This window comes from Telopea speciosissima, chromosome 8, assembly GCF_018873765.1.
Source record: "Telopea speciosissima isolate NSW1024214 ecotype Mountain lineage chromosome 8, Tspe_v1, whole genome shotgun sequence".
NCBI lineage: Eukaryota > Viridiplantae > Streptophyta > Magnoliopsida > Proteales > Proteaceae > Telopea > Telopea speciosissima.
Window position 1 is genome coordinate 14,908,774 of NC_057923.1, and position 22,184 is coordinate 14,930,957.

The following is a 22,184-nucleotide window of genomic DNA, read 5'->3' on the forward strand; positions in this document are numbered from 1 at the left end:
GATAGGATATATACTGTCAAGCGCTAGATATATGCCTCGCGGCCATTGTTGCCGTCAGGCTAGCAACCCTTAATTGTAGCAATTCATCCCATAGACAATAATATCCAGTTCTAGCCATTCACATTGAAGATCATCTCAAACTTCAAAATTACGACCGTGATCATTTTGGAGTTAGTAATTGTAGTAGAAAAACCGTGAACCTAAAACAATGTAGAAAAGAATTGATATCCCAAACAACAATCACTAAAAGAGCGTAAATGTGTCTAGGCGCATCAGTGCAGAGAACATTTTCCCTAAGTAAAAAAGCTAAAAGAACATTTTAAGATAGACGGTTCTCCAGGTTGGCATGGCTTGGAGAATAGACCAAATTAGAGGAGTGCATGACAGTTCGTTAGTAAGGGGAGAGAGAGAGAGAGAGAGAGAGAGAGAGGTGCTTGCATGCATAGCCTCCCTTGCCAAGACGCCAACTAAGAGAATCTTTTTCCTAATTACAAGCAAGGGAAGAAATATATTTATGGGAGGAGGATTGTTGCTTGGTTGCGTAGCTCCTGCATCAGCACGTATAGGGCCAATAAGGATGTGCATGGGAGGATTCAACAGCTAGAAGAAGCTTCTCTACGAACCCTCTACAGTGCGTACAATAAAGATGTGCATGAGAGGATTTTTATCTTTTAATATATTTTGGTATCACTTTTCGTTTTGTTTTTATCCTATTTAGAAAAATCATTACTGAAAATCATTTTTGATGGAAAAATAAAAAGTGTTTGATAACTACTAAACATAATAGATTGTAAAATGAAAAATAGGTTTGGTACAAATGATTTTTATAACAACTTTTAAGAAAAAGTCCAAACCCAAAGCCCATATGTAGTTTAAGTGGTGGGTGAAGAAGGCATCTCTTCACCCATCTTCCTCCCCAATCTGAAACCGTCTTTATGCAAAATGAGAAATAGTGTCTATCAAATCTCAGAAAAATAAAATGATGAAGAGATAAAAGAGAAGAGGGTGATTAGAAAAACAACGACAACCATAAGGAAAGATTACCTCGTTGAAAACTCAGAATTGCGAATACCCACCAGAAAAGAATCCCAGAAGTAAGCTATCCCTCAAACACAAAATGGCCAACTACCCTAAAATCTAAAAGAAGAAAGATCATAAATTAAAAGATAAAAACAAAATGGTATATACATGGTATGAAAGAGAGCTTACCCAAATAAAAAACCATTGACTGGGAAACAAACCAAGCCCAAGATCAGAAGGAAACCCAGTAAAATAATTGAACAATAAGGTAGTTGCAGCAGATTTTTTAAAAAAATTCCGCAAGATCTGCAGAATGTCAGTCAAAATGTAGATGAAGAAAGATAGAAAATGGTTTTTTTTTTTTTATTATTATTTTCAGTTTCCTTTTCTTCTGGGGTTGTAATTTTCAAACAATAAGGGGGAAGAGCATGTGAAGGACTGGAGAACAAAGTCTTACAATTACTTTTTCAGCTTTGCTTTCTTTTTTCAAATGGTGCTGCTCATATTTCCACCCATGGAGGAGCGATCTCTCATTCTCTCCTCTGCACCTTAATTAATTAATTACCAAATCTGTGGAAAGGAAATATAATACGTTGCACTGTTGCAGAGGTGGGGGGGGGGGGGGCAGGGGTGGTGTGCGGTAGGGTGCGGTAGGTTGTAGGAAGAGGAAAGGAGGAAGAAGAGGAGGAGGATGGGGCTTGCCTTTCTAAAAATAAGAGCAAATTTTTTATTTTACCCTTCGTATATGGATCTTATAAGCACATGCTTATTAAAGAGCGAAAAAAATGAATGAAAAACAGATTTTGGCCTCTATCATTTTTGAGGTGTTTTCAATTATTTTGATGTTTTATAAATAGAAATAGGGTCCATATAGTGTACCAAACACTTGTAAAAATGTTTATGCATCAGAAAATGAAAATGAAAAATGATACCAAAGAGGCCCTTAATAAGAGGATTCAACAAAAGTGAGATTTTTCATTTATATCCAAACAAACAGTCATAGGATTTTTCCTTCTATTTTCATACGTAAGCATTGCATATACAAAAAATTCCGCTTCATGGCCCAATCAAAATAAGCTTTTCTTGATTGTCCACAAAATCTGCCACATTAAAGGTGTAAAGTAAATTGCCCAATGTTTCCAAATTACTCCAACTTCGTACCATGAAAAAATGATATGGTGATATGGCAATTTCAACGGTTGGATAAATAGTTAAGGGTGTAGATAAGGCTTATCAAATTCCAGAGTCAACTTCATCCATGTACCCCTGATGTATTGGTATGCATCTCCACGCATGTCTATGCACATACACCTACAGTACAACAACTGATGTGTACTCTCTCCTAACCCTAGATTTTCAAAGTTGTATTTTACCACTTGACCTGACAAACTCCATTTAGATTGAAACTTGGTACGTGAGGGGTCTAGGGGTCTATCTGTCCATAGAATGAGTTTTACATGGATTACCATATGATAGATTTTTTGATTAACCAGATAAAAACACTGCCCACTTAGGAAGCCTTACCTAAATGACCTAAAAATCTTTCCTGTGATGGATCAAATAGCTAGATGTTGTGGACAGGTAGACCCATAGGTCCCTTACTCACATGTCAAGTTAGTAGGTTTTATTAATCTAAACTTGGAGCCGGGATCATGAAATAGGAAGACCATAGTTAGTGGGTTGTATTAATCTAAACATAACCAGCCACATCAAATCAAAGAGTTCCAAATCCACCAAGGTGGTATTTGAAAATGTTGAATTTTCTCCTCACAGGGTATTATCACCTCCTGTTTTGGTTTTGTAGCAGAAAACAGTGCAGTATCAAAGTATATAATACGGACACAGCAATTGACTTCAGGTAGTCCCATCAATAGTGACACTTCCAAATTCACACCTTGCTGCAAGTGATGTATTGGATAAGAATTTTTCTTAATCTGAGGAGAATACAAGACAGTAACAAGAGTGAGAACAGCATCTCATAAAAGAGGGAATGGAGTTGAACAGTAACCATTGTTACAATAAGGTTTCCACAGACAGAATCGGGTGGATCAAAAGAATATGAATCTTATAAATCAATTGAGATTCATATATCCATCTATAAATAGGTAACATCAAAAAATGGTTACACAACCATTTCTGTCACTGCATTCGGCAGCCCTGTTCCTCAGCTCTAAGATAAATAAGCCCACGCTGTATCCTCTGCAGGATGCAACAACAGGTTGAAGCGTCAGAGCAGCAAGGAACAAACAAGGACAGAAAATTCCATACTGCTAATTAAACATTGATAACAATCAATCATTAGGATAAATCACACAGGAACATGCTAGCCAATAGGGATCCATTACGAATGGATACTCATCCAATATCTAATAGGATTAATTTTTGACATAATAGTACTACCAGTTCTACAGGGGTCAAGGGTTCCATAAAATGGAGCATGTGTGAGTTAGAGTCAATACCTCTTTTGTATCTCTTAAACACAAGAGTGCCAATCTATCTGCTGGTCTTAGGTTCAAGAGATTAGCAAGCTGCAAACAAGGATGTATAAGAAAAAGTGTCAAAATAATCATTTGGCTGTTAACAAATTGAAAACCAGAAAATATGCATACCCAGAAACTGAAGCGCTCAGGATCCTGAGGTGTGGGCATTGCCTCAGCTTGAACTAGTTCCAATCGTCTTGATCTCCAATCTGCATTGAACTCACTATCATGAAGCCCAAATTGAACAAGATGCATGTTGCAAGAGGATGGCAGAAGTACGTCCTCACTCTTTTTTTTTAGGGGGATAGAGGAGAATTTCTTTCTCAATTACACTGTTTCCTGGAGAATTCACCATGTTATGTTGTTCACTTGTACTTCTCTTTATGGATCACCCAAAAGAATAAAAAAGATTTTGGGGAGGGGGGGGGGGGGGGAGGACAAGAAATGTTTAGATAACCAAGAGGCAAGGTGGTCCACTAGCTAACCAAGAGGGTAACCCAAAGTAGACAAACATAAGACACAAAGAAGGATTTCTTCCCCTTACCCCTGTTTTGGGAATGTGGGTAACCACAAAACTAAACCCCTAGACCTACAACTGGATTCCCTCATCCCCCTAATAAGAGATCTACTGCATGGAATTTTGCTTCATGTTATTCTATGTTCTTAATGTTGCACCTGCTCGTGTTGCTTCCTTAGCCCGTCTTATCCATGAGCGAGCAAAGTCTGCTGCCTCACTGGCCACTTCTCGTAACTGCAAGCATCCAAAACAAAAGAGAAGCAACAATATCAAAAGATACCACACAATGAGTCAAAGCTAAAAATTTATGATTGCCATCCATTATTAAAATTTTAACTTTATGTTGCATACTGTAAGTAACCAGAGGCATGAGGAAATCTATGTATGCCACTTAAATCAAGAATAGTATCTGGAAAATGGCGGATGATTCAAAAAGGAGTGAAACATGAGCTTAGGGCTAGACTGTCATATGCCTACTGCCCTAAGCTCTACCAAGGTACTAAAACTCGGGTCTCGGTACCAACTCGACTCTTGGAAAAACCAAGACGAGTCGAGATCTCGCCGAGATCTCGCCACGCCAAGATCTCGCCGAGTTGGTGCATTTTTTTTTTTTCAACTCGAAGCCTCAACTTTGGGTCAACCCGAGATCCGAGATCTCGCCGAGATATGTCGAGTTTTGTCCAATTAGGTAAGGTATTTAAGTGGTAGGTGGGTTAAAATAATGGGTCGAAACCGAGATCCAACCGAGATCCGAGATCTCCCCGAGATATTGCACTTTTGAGACTCGCAGGCAATCTCGTCTCAGGATTTTGAAAATCCGAGAAACTCGGTGAGATCTCGCGAGTTCTCGAACTATGAGCTCTACAAGGGGATATCATGCTTTATCTTCACATGTACTTGATGCAGATGCTAGGTACTCTATTAAGTACCAACGCAGGAGAACCAGACCACCAGAATAGCATATTATGGTGCTGATTTGAACCAGTTTATGGTTCGAATCTGAACTTTGGTTCAGACATGGTTCACCCAAATCATGGGGATCACTTAGCGTCCTATTTCTTTTATTCTTTAGGGAGAGGTTTAGGCATGCTGCCAGCTTTCGATAAGCTACACCAATACAGGGCTGGACACAGGAGGACAAGGGGGTCTTTTCCAAAAGGGGAGGAGAGAGGATGACACATGTTGGGCACCCTGGCGGCATACCCAGCCTTTTCCCTATTCTTTATTATTATAATGTAGTAATCAGGCTGGATTAGGACATTATGAGTCTCTCCTCTACAATTTATCAAAATCCCAGAAAATCTCTTAGCATAGAATTTGTATGGTTCAGTTCAAACATTACTAAGCATAGTTTTACTGCTTGGCGGGCTTTGACTCGGTCTCTTCCAACCAAGGAGTTCCTTCTCAAGAGAAACCTTTCCATCCCTAATTGTTATCTCTGTTGGAACTCCAGAAAATGTGGACCATTTATTCTTTTCTTGTCATTTTTCTAGATCTGTCTCGAAAGGGATCCTTGGAAAGTGTTGGCCTCATCAAAGAACTATCCTTCCCTTTCAGAGAGAATGGACGTGAATTTCAATTAATTTCAGCGGTAAGTCAATTTATGATATTATTGGTAAGCTTGCCTTTTATGTTGTGATTCACCATATTTGGTGAGAAAGAAATAAAAGAAGATGGAACTCCTCATCGCATACTATAGAACTGATCTGGGGAAACTATTTCTTTTGAGATCAGAAATAAATTTTTACCAATACGTTCTGCGAGCCCAGACACATTGAGAAATAGGCATCTTGCCAATAGTTGGGATCTCCCTCTTATTTCTCCCCCATCCCCAACTTTTAGATGTATCATCTTTAATGATGTTTCTGCCCCATCCCCGGTTTTTGTTGTATCATCCTTTGGTTAAATGTTTTTCCCCTCCCCTAGTTTTTTCTGTATCATCATTTTAGTTGTTTGTTGTTCTCAATTTCTCATAGGGGTCCCCATATTGTCTTGCCTTCGGGCTTCACTGTTGTACTTTTTGCTTTTTTTTCTCTTAATTAATTTTCCATTCACCAAAAATAAAAAAGGACATTATGAGTCCAACCTGTTTCCATTCCAGTTTTCTATCTTTGTTTAGTGTTTCAGCTGTTTTAGGAAACCAAAAATTGCCAGCGGCTAGAGGAGTTAGGCTCAGTTTTAATTGCTGTTTTGCTTTCCTTTTTGGAGTCTGAGACCACAATGCTCAGCTCTATAGATAATAATGTAAAGGGCTAGACCCTTCCCTGCGATTTTAGTTGAATGGAATTTGGCTTTTGCCTATTCCTAGTGCTGATTCCAATTCTGTTTTCAAAATCAGAACTTGACATCGAATTCTAAAATCTTACTTACACAACAACATCAACTCAGCCTTATCCCAACTAAATGGGGTCGGCTTAATGTAGTCCTAGATAGGTAGGAGACCTACTAGGAGCCAAACAACAGGATCAAATAACAAAAGGGGCTGCCGGTTCGAATGGACAGCATTAGGATTTAGGTCAATTCCTAGGGTTAGGGTAGGATAATGGGAATATAGTTTATAGGATTAAACTAGGCAGGTTTTGGGGAGTTTAGAAAGCTAGGTTTGGTTAGGTTTAGATGAGAATTCAAAATTCCAGAAATTAGGGTTAGGGTATCGGGTTTAGAAATTAGGTCAAATTTAGGGTTTTAAAAGACAAATAGGGGCAGCAGCTTGGGTCGAGTGTAGGGGGTGTTAAGGAGAGGCTGTGGTTTGAATTTGAAGTAATTCTAATGGTTAAATATGGCTGGGCAACAAGATCTAGGGTTTAATGGAGTTAGGGTTTATGGGATTCAAACAAAAAATAAAGGGGATCGATTGGGGGAAAGGATTAGAGGATAGAAGAAGAAATTGGGTGTCAAACTTGCTGGAGATTCCACTGGCAGCAGCTTGAACAGATGTGAAGGATAGAACCACCTTCGAATTGAAGAAGATCCTCCCAGCAGTCACGGCGTAAGGAGTCAACCGGATTCTACCAGTCCCTTTCCACCTTGAGATCCACAAGGATGCACACTCACAAGGAGCAACACTCAACAGAGCAGGGCAGCAACAATGGCAGCAAACAAAAGCTTTTCATTAATCAAAATTCATATTCAATGCTGGCCTCCCTTACAAACTTATATAGAAGACTAAAAAATAACCTTAGACACTAAAAAGGAAAGGTCTAACCCTATCCTTAACCTATTAGGTAACTTAAACTAACGAGAAAACTGAAATACTAAAGGAAATAGACTCAAAACATGACTGGATTTATATTGTCCTAATCCAGCCCAACTTACATCACATGACTACTTAACCAAGTCACATGATCACTTAAATTGAACCTTGGATGCAACCAATTTGAACCGGTTCAATTAAAAACATAAAAATAAACTAAGTATTGGGCTAATCACGTATGCAACCTATATACCCCTAGTTTAGGCTCATTTAAGTGGTCTATTACATAGAAAACCCTTGGGATCAAAGGCCCAACATATATATATCCCAACCCTAGACTTGTTCCTACTAAAAGAAGCCCAGTTTGGTGATAATTCTGCATCACGGCTACATGGATCCTTTTTCAAAACAAAGTAGGGAAAATTGAGGTCCTCACAAAGAAAAACGACAGTAAGGGGAATGAAGAATAAAAAGTAAAAAAATGAGATAAGAAAATTGAGAAATGGAAAATGAAAAATGAAAAAATGAAAGTAAGAGGAAAGAGGATAGCCCAGGAAATCAGGAAAACCTCAGCTACATGGTGTTGACAACGTGGATCCTTGCCCTCCAATAGGCTCTATCTGAGCTCATACTTGGCACAAGACCCAGGCTATGCATGTCATTCTTCACAACCTCACCTATGGTGATTTTAGGCCTACCCCTAGCTCTTTTAGCTCCTTACTGGGGCGTCCCCAGGCTTCCGTTGCACATAGCCAAACCACCTCAGACGACATTCTCGGAGCTTGTCGCTGATCGGGGGCTCGGGGCAACTCCCACATCAGCTCTAATACGTTTAAACCATACTTTATTCTTCCTAGTTTGCCGCACATCCATCTTAGCATCCTTGTCTCTGCAACACATAACTTTGCCGTATGGCACTTCTTGACTGCCAACATTCCGCCCCATACATCATAGCTGGTCGGACAATAGCCCTGTAAAACTTTCCATCAAGCACTTTAATTTCTAAAAATTTCAGTTTTGATTCTGATTTCATAATCTAATATCTGGGTTTTGCTAGCTAGTTTATCATATCATATCAGTAACAGATCTTAGTTTGAAGGCACTAAACTTTAAATATAAAAATTCTGTTTTACTTGATTTCAATTTCCTTGTTCAAGTAGGGTTTTCTGCATAATTCCTAAACTGACCGACAGAATCTGTTCAAATTACTGAGTTGCTTCCCTTCATTAACAGACCGCTCGACCAGTTTGGGTCAACATATGATAGTCATTTCTGAGATATTAAAATCTCATATTCTGGTTCAATTTCCTAATCTTGTGATTCTGGAAATTTTTTGGTTTTCCAAAACCTAATCCTTAGGTAATCGTAAAGCTAATCAACTAGTAAATTATTTGATGGAAGCATAGTTAGGCCTGAGACACTAACAACATAGGGATGGCAATCAAGTGGGTTGGCTCATTCTGGTGATGGATATGTCCAGAATCCCAGTACCAGATTTCTCCCACCTCAACATCTTGAACAATGGCCTCTTTTCCTCTTCCAATGCCCTCTAAGACTCCGACATCAACCACCACCAATCTGCAAACTAATTAATCCTTCTACTTCCACTTAATTGCCGAAACTAGTGTCGGTTAGCCCCAACCCTATCCAGTAACAACATTTTACGTTCAATTCTATAGTCTACCCACATATTTGTTCGATGTCATCACTTAGCTCATTGCCAGGTCGACTGAACCTGATTCAAAAAATACTTACATTCGATTTACACTCTTCCCTCCCTAGTGTATTTGATACCACATCATCACTCAACCCATGACTGGGTCGATCCCAACCTGCTCCAATTGATACCTTTTACCTTCACTTTGCACTGTTCCTCAAAACTTGTTCCCACATCATCGCTAAGCTCATAATTGTGGTGGTCAAGTCGATCCAAATATACATTATAAAACTATGACATAAATATTAATACAACTAAAATAACATATAAATTAGTAGTATTTCAAGAAAGAGATTAGAAAGAGAGAGAAAGAGGGGGGGGAATGAACAGATTAAGAAAAGAAAGGAAATTGAGAGGAAGACCCAAAAACATGGGGCTGAGATGAACTGAAAAATGGGGGGGGGTAGAGAGAAGAAGATCGGGGGTGGGTGGGAGGGATTGGAGTGGGGAAGGTGGAGAGATCATGATGAGAGGGAAAGAAAAAAATAGGAGTGCTTTTGGAGAGAGAGAGAGAGAGTACCTGCGACCCATTCGACCATAATAGTCCTATACCCACCCAGAACCCCCATTAAATAACTGGGCTGAACCCAACCAACTCATTAACACAAATTTTAATGGGTTCGATGGGTTCAATCCACCAACTAGGTGGATGAGTTCAGTGGATTCATGAGTTTGGGCTCAATTTTACCACCCTTAGGTCCACATGGCATGTTCATTCACATTCCCATTGCATGACACCAGGCACATCTTTTTTGCATATCCACTTTAATTTCTAAAGCACCTCAATGTACTTCTAGACTCTTCCATCCTTGGGGAACATGAAAAAAAAGGGTGCTCAGTGAGCTAAAGATTGCAGTAAGCTTACATCTTCCATCTCCCTTGTCCCTTCCTGTGGATAAATATCTTGAATCCATTCAACCTCTGCAACACGATACCTTTAAAAAGAAAGTCCAAAACAAATCATCCACTTGGTAAAATGTGAATCATATGATTAACCAACGAGATTCCAAATGATTACAATACCCAATAACAGTGAGATAGCTCACCCATCCTGATCCCAAGATCTGACGATATGAAACCTTCGACGACCTTGAACCTGCATCAAAATCAGATACATTGGAAATCTATTTAGAGAAACAACTAAATTTCCTACAGATTATGATTTGAAATTGGGATACAATCATTACCTCCCCCCCACCCCCCACCCCCAAGCCCAAATAAAAAAATGAAGGATTATACAAGAAAAATGCTCATAAACCTCCAGCAAATTGTCAGACCTCTTCAAATATCTCAACATACTTCATTTACCCTTGTTATGCTATGAAAATACAAATCCAATGTAATGTAGTTTCTAATCATTAAAAAGCAATGGTAAGGCATTTTTATGAGAAAATACAGCATGAAGTTTTGCTTCATTGGTGCTGTATCTTTCTCCATCAATAAAATTCAACAGGAAGTTGTATGTTAAGAGGTCCTTTGCAAGTTATATATCTTCCTTCTATAATTCTATTAGCTATACACTAGTATGACATTCTTAAAGCAGCACCCTCTTCCATTCATCACTCCCTTTCCTCCCCTGAAATACAACATAAAACTGTATTTGTATCTTTCAGAAGAGGAATTAAAAAGGTATCTTGTTCATTTTTGAACTAAGACTTCATTCGACTCCTTTGCCTTTCTTGTTTTTCTAGATCGGAGTAAGAGAATACATTAAAGGTAGGTAAAGAGAGCCCTTGATGTTCAGCAATGTTCCTTGTAACCTTGTTGAGGACAAGGATTGAGAACTCAGTGCCAACACTGGTTTCAACCAGCCAGAAACCAAGGTTGTCTTAGTTTCGACCATATCTCGGTTGAAACCTGGTACTTTCTCTAGACTGACTCGAACCTTGGTTTTGAAGCCCAAAAGTTGTTTTTTTGCCTGATTCTTGTTGTGCTGCCTATTTTTGACATTTTGAACCCAATCCATGCATTAGTTTCACACAGAGAACACTCAAAATAATACTCATGGTTGGTAGTTTTGACCCAAGTTTGATAGTGTATATTGTTCTTGGACATTGTCTCGAATAAGGTTTGACCAGAACACAACTCCTTCAATATAAATCAGATATTCAGATTGAAGCAATCTTGGATTTGTTGGAAAGCTTTCCAGTCAAACTTAATTTTGTGAGCGCGAATGCTGTTTAAAATCACTCTGAATGGAAATAAATTTTTAGACATCAAAACAAATGAATATTTTACCGCTCTTTTGGTTTTTAGCAATGATTTATCATATTAAGATTTATGAAATTTTTAGATTTGAGAAAAACACCCCAGCATTTAAAAGTTGAAAGTTGCACCTACCGCCGAAAATTCAGTTTTTGTTCTTGAACTAGGGGGTTGACTTTTTATCCATTTAGAATTTTATTTTTTAACTATTTTTATTAAATTCAAATAGGGGGTATTTGCTTATTTATGAATAATATCTTAAGTAATTTGGGTACTCTGGTGATGTTGCTTTATTTTGTTGCTTTGCAGTCTTTGTTCGAAATCATCATGGCTTTCCACCCCTACTACGAGATAGAATACCCTCCTCTTAGATGGTTCTATCTTTGCTTTATCCATTACAAGCATTTACTGGTTCATACCTATTTCTTATAAAATTCCTGACGTGCATCCATTCATTTTCACACTTCAAGTTCACCTCTTGTCCTTTCATGGGGATTTGTTTTGAGGCCTTCTTTAGCTTCAAAACAGGGTCGAAACCAGTCAAAACTTGGTATTTTTTAAACTCCCCCTAAGGTTTCATCTCTGTCAGCTGCACTACCGAGATTTAGTTCCATGGCAGAGGAAATGCATACAAAATATATGTTAAGGAAATTCTATACTATATTCACATTGTTTCTTAACTTCCAGGAACACTAGGACACATCCAAAGCCTTTTCAGGATCACTCTTCAGTCTCCGAGGTCAAATGTTAATTGAAGACATGCAGAAATGTAAGAGCTAAGCATCCACTTCAGTTTGTCTACGGGAATAAAATGGGTCCAATTTGGAGTAGATCCCCAAAAACCAGGGTACGTATCCGATCTACCACTAAATAATCCAAATCCACCTTGAGTCCAAAATTCTAATGAATCCTACATATGGATCAGGTATGGGTCATATCTGCATATTTAAGCTTAATCTTCGTTTTACTTCAAACTAAAAGACATAGACGTGCCATTCGACAACATTTCTGTGCTACAGGAGTGATTCTGAGCTAGAAATGATCTTCTGTGATTCCATCCAAGGGAGTGATTCTGCAGAGTAAAATGGCTTTTGGTAACATGGAAGTGTTTCTCTCTATATTTTCTACTCCTCTATTCTGTTCTGCTCTGCTTTGCTTCTCAAATTTTCTGTCTGTCTCTATTTTCAAGCTTCAACCCAAAGAAAGCACAAACAAATTCAGTCGGAGAAGGAAGAGAGATAAAAGCTAGGAGTGGAGCACTACAACAACGACAATGTCCTCAGATTTATCAGCAATAAAGATCATCCACCCACTCCCTTCCCACAACCGCCACCAGATCCCCAGAAAACCCCCTCTTAGATCCCCTCAACTCCAACTTTTCCTTCCTCCTCTCAACTCACAAACTCTGCTTCAATTCCCTCAAGCCCTCCTCTTCCTCTTCTCGTTGTCAATCTGCCATTGTTGCTGTCTACAACGTTGTCAAGGAGAAGAAGCTCAAATCAAATTCCTCCCTTGCTGATTTGGTATCATACTGCTATCCTTCTCAGATAAAACACTTCCCAAATTTCAGTCCCTCCGAACACCACCTCCCCGCTTCCCCCTTAGTTAGCTTCCAAATTGTATATTTCTTGCAGATCTGCAAACCCTAACTCTAAAATCTTTCACTCCTCCCCTGTTTGCTGCAGTTGATCACCAAGGAGGAAGGTCTGGAGCTTTACGAAGACATGGTTTTGGGTAGAGCTTTCAAGGACATGTGCACTCAAATGTACTACAGAGGTAAAATGTTTGGTTCATTCACATCTACAACCGCCAAGAATCCGTGACGACAGGATTTGTTAGATATATGGCCAGAATACCGTGGGGGTATTCTGGACCTTTTCTTTGTTATTTTGTTAGTTTTTGTATTATGTGGTTTAGTCCCACATTGCTCATGTACATATTTTACTATTCACTTATTCTTATAAATAAGAATGTGCTTGGGATGGATTAATCATCCAAGCATCGAGTTCTAAATCTGGTCCTCTTAACATGGTATCAGAGCTGGATTAGAACTCAGATTGCAATCCACGATCTCCTTCCCTCTCTAATTCTCGATCTTTCTCCCTTTCTCTTCTCTTTTCTTCTCTTCTTCCCTTTGTTTCGTTTTGTTCTTCTCTGTCCCATAGGGCAGCACTGATGAGGTGATCAATTGATCCAGCTGCTGCCCTCCTTTACCTCATCCCATGATATGAAGAATTGATCGATAAGGTGCTGCACTCCTTTGCTGCGAATATTGAAGACTTCAGCCTTCATTGGACAGATTCACACTATATTACAAGGATTTTGTTCACTATATTGGAGCTTCAGACCTGCGGCAGATCAGTATTCCAGCACCTACATCAAGCTACATCAAGTTCCAGCCCTCAAGATCGATATCTCTTCACACTTTCAGGGTTTTTTTCAAAACCCTGACAATTGTCGATCTTGGGGTTCCACTTATCAGTTAATTCTGATTTTTTGAGGAGTGCTTCACATCTGTTCAAGTGTACTTCGACTGCAATTTCAGCCTCACACAGTCATTTTCCAGGCCTCATATCATCTTATCGATTTCAGCAATTTCAGGGTTTTTTCAAAACCCGAAAATATCGATCTCAAGGTTTTCTCCGCTCTTGTTGCTGATTCTTGGAGACACTTATTCCTTTATTATTAGAGGGCTTTCATCCTTGTTTCAGCCCTTAACTTGGAGGTGTTCTTGGCTTTCTCTTCACAACAGCCCTCTTCTCCGATTTGGGATTCTTCACTGTCTCCATGGGTGACTCTATGGATTCGACTGCTACTTATGTTGGTGATGGAAACAGCAAACCAGAGTATCATACTTTCTCTCCAAATCCAATCAAGTTGGATGGCACCAATTACCTACTTTGGTCTAGGTCTGCCTCCTTTGCCATTGCTGGCCGTGGCCTTACTGGTCATATTAGGGGATCCACTCCTATGCCTACTGAGGTTGGGGCTGCTCAAGACAAGTGGCTTGCCAACAATGGAGTTCTTATGTCCTACTTGATTGGTTCTATGGTTACAGATCTACAACACAATTTTCTTCTTCTTGATACAGCCTCAGAAATTTGGGCTGCTTGCAAGGAGACTTATGGACAGCTTGGCAATGATGCCCAGGTATATGAAATCAGGAAGAAGGTCCTTCACACTACTCAGGGAGAATTGACAGTCTCCAAATACTATGCTACCTTGCGCAGCCTTTGGCAACAATTGGACCATTTTTCTGATTTTCACCCAAGTACAGCTGCAGATATTACTTCTTATAAGCAACACATGGACAAGATCAGGGTTTATGATTTCTTGGCAGGATTAAATGTGGAGTATGATCAGATTCGGGTTCAAGTGTTGGGTCACAAGCCTTTTCCCACACTTGAACAGTCCTATGCCCTCGTCTCCTCTGAAGAAAACCGTAGGGCTGCCATGTTGCACCCTCCTATTACTGACAGATCAGCTCTCCAAGCTGCTGCCCCTGCCACTCCTACACCTAGTGGCATTGCTTCTCTTGGTGATTCTACTACAGGGTCTGTTGTTTGTGAGTACTGTCACAAACCTTACCACACCAAGGAGAAGTGTTGGAAACTTCATGGGAAACCCGCTGATTTTGAAACTAAAAGGGCTGCCAAGACAAAGATAAAGACAAAGACCAAGGCCCATCGATCGAGATCATATCGCAACTCCACGCTCACCGACACTTGGTCTATCCCAGGATGATCTACTGTGCCCTCCTTCGTATGCTCAGACTTCATTGCTGCTGCCTCTACTACATCGCCTACGCCAATTCCTCGCTCCTTCAGGTTCACACTTTGCCCGGTCAGTATTCCATTTGTAGGTCATTGTGCTTCTGTGGCTTCCCATCCTTGGATCATAGATTCTGGAGCTACAGATCATATGACCGGTTCCTCTAGTCTGTTTCACAGATATTCTCCCACTTCTGGGAAAGATAAGGTCAAAGTGGCTGATGGGTCCCTTTCTTCAATATCTGGAAAAGGACTCATCAACTCGCACTTCCTCTCTTCCTTTGTCTATTTTACATATTCCTAATTTTACTACTAACCTTCTTTCCATTAGTAGTATTACTCGTGATCTTAACTGCAAAGTCACTTTTTTTCCCTCTCATTGTGTGTTTCAGGATCTGGCCTCTGGGAAGACGATTGGATTGGGTAAAGTGCATGGTGGCTTGTACCTGCTTGATGACGGTCGCTTCTCTCCACCACCTTTGCCTTCTCCGCTGCATCAGAACTCCTTGGTCTCTTCTGAACTTTACCAGTGGCACTCTCGGTTAGGTCACCCCCCTTTAGGAATTTTAGCTCATTTATTTCCTCGTTTGGTCACCCTACATACTAAGGATGACTTTTTTTGTGAGGCTTGTGTTCTGGCCAAACAGACACGTTCAAATTATCCTATTTCAAATAAAAGGAGTTCTTCTTGCTTTAATTTGGTACATTCTGATGTTTGGGGCCCTAGTCGCAAGCCCTCTATTTCTGGTCATCGCTGGTTTGTCTCTTTTATTGATTGTCATTCTCGGAACACTTGGGTATATCTTTTGCACACTAAAAATCAGGTTTTCTCATGTTTTCAGCATTTTCATAAGTGATTCAAACTCGCCCAGGCTACTCTCCAAATATTGAGAAGTGATAATGGAACCGAGTTTATGAATCACAATTTCAAAATATTTGGCTGATCATGGCATCATTCACCAAACTAGTTGTGTTGATACCCCGCCTGAATGGTGTGGCAGAAAGGAAAAACCGTCATTTGTTGGAAATGGCCCGGGCTTTGATGTTTGGGAGGAATGTTCCTTCTCAATATTGGGGGGATGCGGTTCTCACTGCCGCCTATCTTATCAATAGGCTCCCTTCTCGGGTTCTTAATTCCCGTACCCCCTCTGATATTTTACTGGGTCATTCCTCCTTTATTGTCCCTCCCAAAGTATTTGGGTGTGTGTGTTATGCTAGGGATACCAGATCTCCAGGCAAGCTTGAGCCTCGTGGGCTCCGTTGTATTTTCTTGGGTTATTCTCCAACCCAGAAAGGTTATAAGTGTTACCATCCCCCTTCCCGTCGTACCTTGGTGAGTATGGATGTTGTTTTCCATGAGACCCTTTCTTATTATTCTTCACCACCTCTTCAAGGGGAGAGTTCTAGTGAAGATGTGCCCTTTGAGATTCCTCCACTAGAGGTTCCTCTGGCTGCTGCCCAGCCTCCTTTGACTGATGCCCAACCTCCTTTGGATGATGTCCCAACTCCTCCGGCTGTTCCTCCCTCACCTAATGGGAATCCTTTACAGGGGGAGACCATAGAAAATAGTGTTGTTAATGTTCCTCTTCAGGGGGAGCTGACTCCAGTCCAGAGAACTATTGGTGCATTTCAGAAGAGAATTGACAATTCCAACATACTCACCTACACGAGGGGCAGAACCAACAGAGGGCAGTTGCAATCCCCTTTAGCACCAATACCCATCCAATTGCCGGCTCCAGATCCAGATCCTCCATCTCCTGGTAATCCCTCTTCATCCGACCTACCTATTGCTCACCGCAAAGGTACTAGGACTTGTACTTTACATCCCATATCTCGTGTTGTTTCTTATAGCTCTCTTTCTCCATCTTTTCGTGCTTTTGTATCCTCTCTTTCTTCTGTTTCGATTCCTAAAACTTGGCAGGAAGCATCTACAGATGGAAAGTGGAAGGCAGCAATGTTGGAAGAAATGAGAGCACTACATAAAAATAATACATGGGAGCTTGTGACTCTTCCTCCGGGAAAGAAACCAGTTGGATGTAGATGGGTCTTCGTGGTCAAACAGAAGGCTGATGGTTCTGTGGATCGATATAAGGCACGTCTGGTTGCAAAGGGGTTCACTCAAACTTATGGAGTTGACTATCAGGAGACCTTTGCACCAGTGGCGAAGCTCAACACTGTCCGGGTGCTATTATCTTGTGCTATAAATCTTGGGTGGGATCTTCAACAGTTAGATGTCAAGAATGCCTTCCTCCATGGGGAGCTTGAGGAGGAGGTATATATGGACATTCCACCAGCTTCTCTCGATGACAGACCAAGGGCAAGGTCTCGTAGATCAAGCGTGCACTTTATGGGCTGAAACACTCACCTAGGGCATGGTTTGGCAGATTTCACAAGACTATGATTTCAGCAGGTTATAGGCAGAGTAATGCTGATCACACTTTGTTTATCAGACGAGTTGGTGACAAGGTAACTCTTCTCATAGTCTATGTGGATGATATTGTGGTCACTGGTAATGATGGTGATGCTATCAGGGATTTGAAGCTCCTCCTTGGCCGTGAATTTGAGGTCAAAGATCTTGGTCCTCTGAAATATTTTCTAGGGATAGAAGTTGCTCGCTCTTCAAAGGGCATCTTTCTTTCTCAACGAAAATATGTCCTTGATCTATTGACTGACACAGGGCTGCTAGGTCGTCATCCTTCGGATACTCCTATGGAAGCTACTACAAAACTTAGGGAGAAAGAGGGTGAGCACTTGACAAGGGTATTTATCAGCGGTTAGTGGGCAAGTTAATCTACCTTTCTCACACACGACCTGACATTGCAGTTGCTGTGAGTTTGGTGAGCCAGTTCATGCATGATCCCTATTCCTCTCATATGGATGCAGTCCGTCGTATTTTGAGATATTTGAAGTCTGCTCCCGGAAAGGGAATCCTTCTATCTCCCACGGGTCACCTTAATATTGAGGCCTATACTGATGCCGATTGGGCTGGTTCTCCTGACAGGAAATCTATCTCTGGTTACTGTTCCTTTGTTGGTGGGAACCTTGTCACATGGCGTAGCAAGAAGCAGAATGTTGTGGCCAGGTCCAGTGCTGAAGCCGAGTTTCGTGCGATGGCCCAAGGAATTTGTGAACTTCTGTGGCTTAGAGGATTATTACAGGATATCGGTATTGCTATTCATCTTCCCATGATGCTTTATTGTGACAATAAAGCAGCCATTAGCATTGCTCATAACCCTGTCCAGCATGATCGTACTAAACACGTGGAGGTTGACCGACATTTCATCAAGGAGAAGCTTGAGGCCGGCCTCATTTGTGTTCCTTTTGTGAAGTCTACTGATCAACTGGCTGATGTGTTCACCAAGGGACTGAGTAGCAAGCTGTTTCATCCTATCTTAGTCAAGTTGGGCATGCATGATATATATGCTCCAACTTGAGGGGGAGTGTTAGATATATGGCCAGAATACCGTGGGGGTATTCTGGACCTTTTCTTTGTTATTTTGTTAGTTTTTGTATTATGTGGTTTAGTCCCACATTGCTCATGTACATATTTTACTATTCACTTATTCTTATAAATAAGAATGTGCTTGGGATGGATTAATCATCCAAGCATCGAGTTCTAAATCTGGTCCTCTTAACAGGATTCATCAAGCTCATGAATAGGGAAGAGAAATAAACATATGGAAGTATCCAAAAGATGGAGAGAGATGAGAAAGGCGGAGCTGAGAGAGATCGCGAGAAAGGGTCGAGTGTCGGGCTTGATTTGTTCTGAGAACAGAAAATCCAAAAAAATGTTTCTGATTTTTTGTTCTCAAAGCAATTTTTGGACCATTCGTTCTGCAGAAACACAAAACCAGCCTGGAATTACCAAATGCAATTCCACTCCCAAAGTGTCCATAACAAAGAAAAAAAAAAAACAGAATCACTCCAGTGGAGTGTTGTCAAATGGCACTACAGACTTTTCAAGTTAGAATCAGGTTCAACCATTCTTGTCTGAAATCAGCTGACATTTGAAATGCTGAGTCCAAATCTAACCCAATTATTATTTTAGTCATCCAAATCTGGATTAAATGAATAGAGATCAGGTACAATATTGGATCTCACCTGGTCTATTTATGCCTTACGTAACATCGGGAGCTCTATAAAGCTTCTTAGGGCTTATAATGAGAATAAAAGCATTTACAAAGTTCTACAGTCAGTAAAATGGCACTGATAAAGTTTCTTTTTTCTTTTTCTCTAAACAAATTTATTTCTCTGAATGATCTGATAACATTAGAGCCTTTATCCAGGCAAAGGGAAATCAAAACATGCATACTGAGCAAGAAAAGCAGAAATAATTCACCTCTAGATAGAAACGTCCATCTGGAAGGGGTTCACACCTATACAAATAACAAACACCAAAAGGCAAAAGATAGAAGACAAGGTAAAGTACGCATGTATTAAATGAAAAATAAACAGCTATAGCTAGATACGAAGACAAAAAGATCAACACCCACTCAGTTATTTCCACTTCACAAGCAAAATCAGCTATGGAACCTGTTGTAGAATCAATGACAACCTGCAATAATAGTGGAGGAAAAAGAAGTGAGAAATTCTAGGAGAATCTAATAAACTAAGCAGGAAGAGGAGAAAGAGAAGGATGAATACAATATTCTACCATTCCCATCCGGTGATTTCCTTCCATGATCCTCCTAACCTGTTTAAAGGAGTCGAATACAATTATTCATAGAGAACAAAGGAATGGAGATTACATAGAACACAGTACACAAGTCATAACTCTGCAGTTATCTGACTGGTACACAAACGACAAAAATAAGCACATTTCACTGGCATGAACAATTTTAGACCACTGATATATCAAAACAATATAGTTAAGATATGTCAGCAACCTGTTGGTTGCAGATTCAAAACTTGGAAACAGCCTCTCCTGCAAAGCAGGGGGTAAGGCTGTACACATTCGCCCCTTCCCAAACCTTGCAATAGCGTGAGCCTCATGCACTGGGACGCTCTCTCATGTGGGCGACACTACATCAATTGGTAATTTAAATTTCCTTGTATTTTTATTTCTGATCGTATCCTTTCTAGTCCTGCCAGTCATCAATCTCAACATCTTTATTCAATTACATTTAACTTATGCATGTCTTGTTTCTTATTTCCAATCTTTCAGCTCCATATCATTAAGATGTTGCATGGAAATATAGTTTGAATATTTATTTATTTATTTATTTTGCAAAGCTCTTGATGGGTTTCAGTAACGTGTTATAATAATGGTATAGGAAGCATAGAATCTCCAGCAGAGGTACAAAAGGGACCTCTAGCTTAGGCTATTGTTCCTAAATCCTGATACAGGGCAGTGCATACAAAGTCTCCAGAATAGCATATCTTTTACCAATAATGAACTTCCTGACGAGAAACAATTTACTTATTTTATTGGAGCTAGCAAAATAAGTCCAAAATTCTGAGGAAAAAAACCTAAAACTAACCTCAAACCATGTCTAAAATTAGCTTTAATCAAATCATGTATATGGCCACACTCCTGCAATACCTCACTACCTCCAAATCTGTAGATGCCTCTTTCTCAATCCTTCAGCTACGTTATTTTAATCCTCTCAAGTTCAAGTATTTTTGTACTTTCTTCCTTTGTTATTTAAAAAGATTAATTAAGGGTATTCATTCAGTTGTTTCCACTTTATAAGAAAAAAATAAGCTCTTTCTATCATAGTCTACACCAAGGCCAATCTGAGCAATGGCCAAGGGTTGGATGGTCTGCCTCTTTTTATTATTATCTACACCAAGGCCAATCCGAGCAGTAGCCTAAGGGTTGGATGGTCTGTATTACTCAGTCATAAACCAAATAAACACATCTAAGTTATTGGACAAATGTAGACTGCAAATGACCCATGTTTTCTTATTTTATGATTCACAATATGAAATAGCATGAGTTCAAAATTACCAGAGAATTGGCCAACTCACCATAAGTCTGTAGCGAGGTTCAAATATATTGAGCGACAACTTCTGGCATGGGAGGACAACATCCATGACAAAGAGGGGCATCAAATCAACACCTGAATTTGTCAAGCTGTCATGCTCTGACTTCCTTTCAGCATATTCCTCTGGAAAGTTCTTTTGTATTATGTTGTTCAGTGTCACACTGGTGAAAACCACGAATACACAATTTACAACTCAAAGGACATCAAAAGTGAAAGTGTTCTATACTTTAGTTGGAATTCCGAAAAAGAAGAAAAAAATTATGAGGCCAAGCTACCCATAGGTCAGCAAAATGGTAAACTTCCTAAATCCTTAACTAAATCTGATATTTATAGTCTAAACGCAAGAAAGTTGGCCCAACCATACAGGATTTACCTAAGGATCACCTGGTGTAATTTGAAAATGAGAAAAAGGATTCTGTCCGGGAGCATGGCTCCTGCGCCCAGACACAGAATGGGGGGAAATGACCTCCCCCCTCCCCCATTGAAAGGCGGAAATCCTGCCCCTGTTGATGCTTCTGCGCGCGCTCCCATTGGCCCCCGCACTAGCCCAGGGGCCACGCTACCAGACAGAAAATTCTTCCCTTTGAAAATATCAGATGTGATTATACACTGACAGATCATCTTGGATAGTGAGGAAAAATATCGTAATGCCCACAATCATCTAGGCCGGGCCATGGTACAGTGGTCCAAAAACTAACTACTAGTTCACCCTGTATAACACAGGTGAAGAGGAAAAGAATTCCAGCAAAACCGACCCACTTGACTAAAGTAATTCAATAGAATTAGCATAAGAAAAGTAGCTTACCTTATTGAACATGTCCTCGGACTAATGAATAGAACTGTTCGGCACATTGGACATTTGTTGCCTGGCATATTTTTCACCACATTAACATACGATAAATGAGGAAATAGAATAGCTTTATTGAAAATCAAACATCAAAAATAATTACCGTGGTCCATAGACTGAAATAGACACGGGCGGCAAAAAGAATGCCCACAAGGAGTTGTTATAGGCTCATACAACAACTTCAAACAAAGAGTGCAATCAAAGTCATCAGTACGTTGTGGTATGCCATGTTTTCTCTTTCTGATCAAACTCAATGTTATTCTTTCTAGATCTCGAAGAACAACCTGAAGGGGATTGCTACATAGTCCCAGGAACAAACACAGAAAAATTCATCATATAGTCTATGTGAAATACTGTACAACAAATGAGTGTAGATAAAGGGAGCATTGTCCATATCAACTTCAAAAAGAAAGGTGAGGGGTAAGGAGACGGAGAGAAGGCACACTAG

At 40.1% G+C, this 22,184-nt stretch overlaps 1 protein-coding gene across 2 annotated transcripts in view; it reads right to left on the minus strand.

Annotated features, from left to right (window-relative positions):
- Positions 1 to 2,911: 2,911 nt before the first annotated feature.
- The window catches only part of LOC122671413 (LON peptidase N-terminal domain and RING finger protein 1), a 34,366-nt gene continuing 15,093 nt past the window's right edge, over positions 2,912 to 22,184 (minus strand). The window contains exons 7-18 of one of the 2 annotated variants that reach the window (XM_043868607.1): positions 21,840 to 22,033; positions 21,695 to 21,755; positions 20,873 to 21,050; positions 19,557 to 19,595; positions 19,396 to 19,457; positions 19,242 to 19,278; positions 9,974 to 10,023; positions 9,793 to 9,862; positions 4,176 to 4,251; positions 3,630 to 3,709; positions 3,480 to 3,548; positions 2,912 to 3,219 (exon numbers count right to left, since the gene is read on the minus strand). In XM_043868607.1, the coding sequence (XP_043724542.1) occupies positions 3,160 to 3,219; positions 3,480 to 3,548; positions 3,630 to 3,709; positions 4,176 to 4,251; positions 9,793 to 9,862; positions 9,974 to 10,023; positions 19,242 to 19,278; positions 19,396 to 19,457; positions 19,557 to 19,595; positions 20,873 to 21,050; positions 21,695 to 21,755; positions 21,840 to 22,033 (976 nt within the window). In that variant the 3' untranslated portion in view covers positions 2,912 to 3,159. The remainder of the gene's footprint in view (positions 3,220 to 3,479; positions 3,549 to 3,629; positions 3,710 to 4,175; positions 4,252 to 9,792; positions 9,863 to 9,973; positions 10,024 to 19,241; positions 19,279 to 19,395; positions 19,458 to 19,556; positions 19,596 to 20,872; positions 21,051 to 21,694; positions 21,756 to 21,839; positions 22,034 to 22,184) is intronic. The other variant, XR_006334345.1, reaches the window with a different exon arrangement.